At 67.7% G+C, this 5,644-nt stretch overlaps 1 protein-coding gene across 1 annotated transcript in view; it reads right to left on the reverse strand.

Annotated features, from left to right (window-relative positions):
* Window positions 1–530: 530 nt before the first annotated feature.
* Window positions 531–5,644, reverse strand: part of LOC121341598 (lysine-specific demethylase 6B-like) — a gene marked incomplete at its 3' end in the record, with an annotated part of 11,948 nt that continues 6,834 nt past the window's right edge. Inside the window, exons 6-7 of the mRNA XM_041415248.1 lie at window positions 1,993–2,119; window positions 531–728 (exon numbers count right to left, since the gene is read on the reverse strand). Of these exons, the coding sequence (XP_041271182.1) occupies window positions 531–728; window positions 1,993–2,119 (325 nt within the window). The remainder of the gene's footprint in view (window positions 729–1,992; window positions 2,120–5,644) is intronic.

Below are 5,644 nucleotides of genomic sequence, written 5' to 3' on the forward strand. Positions count from 1 at the left end.
CCCCAAAAACACTGGAGAGACCCCAAAAACACCGGATGGACCCCTGGATGGACCCCCAAAAACACCGTATTGACCCCCAAAACCAGCTGAGAGACCCCAAAAAACAACTGAGAGACCCCCCAGTGCCTCGTGGACCCTCTGGATGGACCCCCAAAAACACCGTATTGACCCCCAAAACCAGCTGAGAGACCCCAAAAACACTGGAGAGACCCCAAAAACACCGGATGGACCCCTGGATGGACCCCCAAAAACACCGTATTGACCCCCAAAACCAGCTGAGAGACCCCAAAAAACAACAGAGAGAAACCCCAGGGCCCCAGGCGCCCCCCCGAGGTGTGTCCCGAAGTTGTCCCCAGCTGTGTCCCAGGTCTGTCCCCAGCCATCCCCAGCTGCCGTCCCAGCCGTGTCCCCTCTGTCCCCAGCCGTGTCCCCTCTGTCTCAGCAGTGTCCCCAGCTGTCCCCTCTGTCCCCCGCTTGTCCCCAGCTGTTCCCTCTGTCCCCTCTGTCCCCACTGTCCCCACCGTGTCCCCTCTGTCCCCGCTGTCCCCGGCGCTCACCAGGGTGAAGCCGTCGTAGATCTGCATCAGCTCCTCGGTCTTGTACTGCTCGAGGACGATGACGCCGGCCAGGCCGCCGCCGCGGCGCCGCGCGCAGCCCTCGCAGTGCACCAGGTACGTGTTGCGCCCGCCCGTCTCGCTCGTCACAAACAGGATGTTGAACACCTCCACCTGCGCACGGCACGGATGGCATGGGGACGGGCAGGGGATGGGCAGGACAGAGCATGGCCAGGGGATGGTCAGGGATGGGCAGGGGATGGGCAGGGGATGGGCAGGGGACGGGCAGGGATGGCCAGGGGACGGGCACGGATGGTCAGGACAGACCACGGCCAGGGGATGGGCAGGGATGGGCAGGGATGGGCAATGATGGGCAGGGGATGGCCAGGGGATGGGCAGGGACGGGCAGGGGATGGGCAGGGATGGGCAGGGGTGGCCAGGGATGGCCAGGGGATGGGCAGGGGATGGGCAGGGGATGGTCAGGAACAGCCCAAAGCCAGTGGATGGTCAGGGACAGCCCACGGCCAGGGGATGGTCAGGGGATGGTCAGGGGATGGCCACGGCCAGGGGAATGGCCAGTGGATGGTCAGTGAATGGCCAGGGAATGGTCAGGGGATGGTCAGGGGATGGTCAGGACAGCCCAAAGCCAGGGGATGGTCAATGGATGGTCAGGGCATGGCCAGGGATGGCCAGGGGATGGCTGGACAGCCCACGGCCAGGGGAATGACCAGTGGATGGCCAGCACAGCCCACGGTCAGGGCAGTGGTCAGTGGCACAGCCAGGGACACCCCGCGGTCACAGTGATGGTCAGTTAATGGCCAGGGACACCCCGTGGTCATGGATGATGGTGTGGCAGTGCCACAGCCAAGGACAAAGCCACCCCAGGGCCACGCCCCGCAGTGTGGCAGTGCCAGGCCCAGCAGTGTGGCAGTGCCACCGCCAACGGTGTGACAGTAATACAGCCAGTCCCCAACAGTGTGACAGTGCCAGGCCCAGCAGTGTGACAGTGACACGGCCAGCCCCCAGTGCTGTGGCAGTGCCAGGCCGTGCCCCATCCCCACAATGGCAGTGCCGTGCCCTGTCCTCATTGCCATGGCAGTGCCCTGTCCCTGTCCCTGTCCCCAGCACGGTGGCAGTGCCCTGTCCCTGTCCCTGTCCCCAGCATGGTGGCAGTGCCCTGTCCCTGTCCCCATTGCCATGGCAGTGCCCTGTCCCTGTCCCCAGCACGGTGGCAGTGCCCTGTCCCTGTCCCCATTGCCATGGCAGTGCCCTGTCCCTGTCCCTGCGGCGGTGGCAGTGCCCTGTCACTGTCCCTGTCCCCATTGCCATGGCAGTACCCTGTCCCTGTGCCTGTCCCCATTGCCATGGCAGTGCCCTGTCCCTGTCCCCAGCACGGTGGCAGTGCCCTGTCCCTGTCCCTGTCCCCGGTGGCACTCACGTCACACTCGTTGCAGTAGTAGGCCGGCTCGTCCTTGACGCGGCCCTGGTAGGCGATCTTCTTCCCCGCGCGCACCAGGCTCTCGCGCTGCACCTGGCAGTGCTTGATGGACTGCAGCAGGCAGTACCTGCGGGGACACGGGGACACGGCTGAGCCACGCCGGCTCGTCCTTGACGCGGCCCTGGTAGGCGATCTTCTTCCCCGCGCGCACCAGGCTCTCGCGCTGCACCTGGCAGTGCTTGATGGACTGCAGCAGGCAGTACCTGCGGGGACACGGGGACACGGCTGAGCCACCGGGACACGGGGACACTGGGACACTGGGACACCGGCTGAGCCACCGGGACACTGGGACACCGGCTGAGCCACCGGGACACCGGGACACCGGGCTAGCCACCGGCACACCGGGACACCGGCTGAGCCACCGGCACACCGGGACACCGGCTGAGCCACCGGCACACCGGGACACCGGGCTGAGCCACCAGGACACCGGAACACCGGCTGAGCCACCGGCACACCGGCTGAGCCACCGGCACACCGGGACACGGCTGAGCAACCGGCACACCGTACACCGGCTGACCGGGCTGAGCCACCAGGACACCGGGCTGAGCCACCGGGACACCGGCTGAGCCACCGGGACACCGGGACACCGGGCTGAGCCACCGGGACACGGGGACACTGGGACACTGGGACACGGCTGAGCCACCGGGACACGGCTGAGCCACTGGGACACCAGCTGAGCCACCGGGACACTGGGACACCGGCTGAGCCACCGGCACACCGGGACACCGGGCTGAGCCACCAGGACACCGGGCTGAGCCACCGGGACACCGGCTGAGCCACCGGGACACCGGGACACCGGGCTGAGCCACCGGGACACGGGGACACTGGGACACTGGGACACGGCTGAGCCACCGGGACACGGCTGAGCCACTGGGACACCAGCTGAGCCACCGGGACACTGGGACACCGGCTGAGCCACCGGCACACCGGGACACCGGGCTGAGCCACCAGGACACCGGGCTGAGCCACCGGGACACCGGCTGAGCCACCGGGACACCGGGACACCGGGCTGAGCCACCGGGACACGGGGACACTGGGACACTGGGACACGGCTGAGCCACCGGGACACGGCTGAGCCACTGGGACACCAGCTGAGCCACCGGGACACTGGGACACCGGCTGAGCCACCGGCACACCGGGACACCGGGCTGAGCCACCAGGACACCGGGCTGAGCCACCGGGACACCGGCTGAGCCACCGGGACACCGGGACACCGGGCTGAGCCACCGGGACACGGGGACACTGGGACACTGGGACACGGCTGAGCCACCGGGACACGGCTGAGCCACTGGGACACCAGCTGAGCCACCGGGACACTGGGACACCGGCTGAGCCACCGGCACACCGGGACACCGGGCTGAGCCACCAGGACACCGGGCTGAGCCACCGGGACACCGGCTGAGCCACCGGGACACCGGGACACCGGGCTGAGCCACCGGGACACGGGGACACTGGGACACTGGGACACGGCTGAGCCACCGGGACACGGCTGAGCCACTGGGACACCAGCTGAGCCACCGGGACACTGGGACACCGGCTGAGCCACCGGCACACCGGGACACCGGGCTGAGCCACCAGGACACCGGGCTGAGCCACCGGGACACCGGCTGAGCCACCGGGACACCGGGACACCGGGCTGAGCCACCGGGACACGGGGACACTGGGACACTGGGACACGGCTGAGCCACCGGGACACGGCTGAGCCACTGGGACACCAGCTGAGCCACCGGGACACTGGGACACCGGCTGAGCCACCGGCACACCGGGACACCGGCTGAGCCACCGGCACACCGGGACACCGGGCTGAGCCACCAGGACACCGGAACACCGGCTGAGCCACCGGCACACCGGCTGAGCCGCCGGGACACCGGCTGAGCCACTGGGACACCGGGACACCGGCTGAGCCACCGGCACACCGGGACACCGGCTGAGCCACCGGCACACCGGGACACCGGGCTGAGCCACCAGGACACCGGAACACCGGCTGAGCCACCGGCACACCGGCTGAGCCACCGGCACACCGGGACACGGCTGAGCCACCGGCACACCGTACACCGGCTGAGCCACCGGGACACCGGGACACCGCTGAGCCACCGGCACACCGACTGAGCCACCGGGACACCGGGAACACCTGGGGCATCTGGGACACCCGGGACACCCGGGACCCTTGGGGCACCCACCATGGGGACACCCGGGACATCTGGGACACCTGGGGCACCCACCATAGGGACACCATCATCAGGGACAGTGTCACCTGTGGCACCAGTGGCACCTGAGGCACCCGGGACACCTGAATCACCCACCATGGGGACACCGTGTGCCCAGGGACAGTGTCACCTGTGGCACCTGTGACACCTGACACCCACCATGAGGACACCTTCACCAGGGACAGTGTCACCTGTGGCACCTGTGACACCTGAGACACCCACCATGGGGACACCGTGTGCCCAGGAACAGTGTCACCTGACACCAACACCCGCTGCAGGGACACCTTTACCAGGGACATTGTCACCCTCTGTCACAAGGACATCATCACCAGGGACACTGTCACCCACTGTGGGGACACCGTCACCAGGGACTCACCCACCGTGGGGCACCCGAGCCACCAAGTCCCCCTGCCCCGCTGTGTCCCCATCCCATGTCCCTGTCCCCATCCCCACCCTGTCCACGTCACTCCTTCCCCGCGTGTCCCCAGGTGTCCCCGCGTGTCCCCAGGTGTCCCCAGGTGTCCCCGCTCACTTGATCATCTTGTAATGTCCCCGGTCGCTGATCTTGACGGTCCTGGCCACGTTCCAGGACACGTGGATCATGGGCACGATGGACTTGACGTTCTTCACCTCGTTCCACTCGTAGCGCTCCAGGGCCAGCTGGTACTGGTACGCTGGGGACAGGGACAGGGACAGGGGACGTCGCGGCCACCGCGCCCCCGGGACACACGGAGCCCCGCACGCTCCGTGGCCACCACGTGACAGCGCCCACCGTGTGACCCCGATGTCACTCCAGTGTCTCCAATGTCCCCATTGTCACCCCAGTGTCCCCAATGTCCCCAGTGTCCCCTCACCTGTCAGTGTCCCCATGTTCCAGGCGATGTTGTTCCCCCCATGATGTCCCCATGTCCCCAGTGTCCCCAGTGTCCCCGTGTCCCCAGTGTCCCCGTGTCCCCTCACCTGTCAGCGGCCCCACGTTCCAGGCGATGTCGTTCCCCCCATGATGTCCCCATGTCCCCAGTGTCCCCTCACCTGTCAGCGGCCCCACGTTCCAGGCGATGTTGTTGCACCAGCCCGTGGCCTGCACCCAGTGCACGGTGCCGGCGTTGATCCACACCAGGTCGCCGGGGCGCTGCACGAAGCGGTACACCGGGATGTTGGAGCGGTACAGGTCCTCCAGGATGGGCCACCACGAGCCCGTCAGGTAGTCCACGCCGTGCTGTCAGCGGCGCCTCCTTCCAGACCATGTTGTTCCCCCAGCGTCCCCAGTGTCCCCAATGTCCCCAGTGTCCCCAATGTCCCCAGTGTCCCCTCACCAGTGAGCGGCCCCACGTTCCAGGCGATGTTGCTCCAGTATCCCCAAAGTCGCCAGCGGCGCCGGGTTC

The sequence above is a fragment of the Onychostruthus taczanowskii genome, unplaced genomic scaffold (assembly GCF_017590055.1).
Source record: "Onychostruthus taczanowskii isolate IOZ18803 unplaced genomic scaffold, ASM1759005v1 scaffold491, whole genome shotgun sequence".
In the NCBI taxonomy this organism is placed as follows: domain Eukaryota; kingdom Metazoa; phylum Chordata; class Aves; order Passeriformes; family Passeridae; genus Onychostruthus; species Onychostruthus taczanowskii.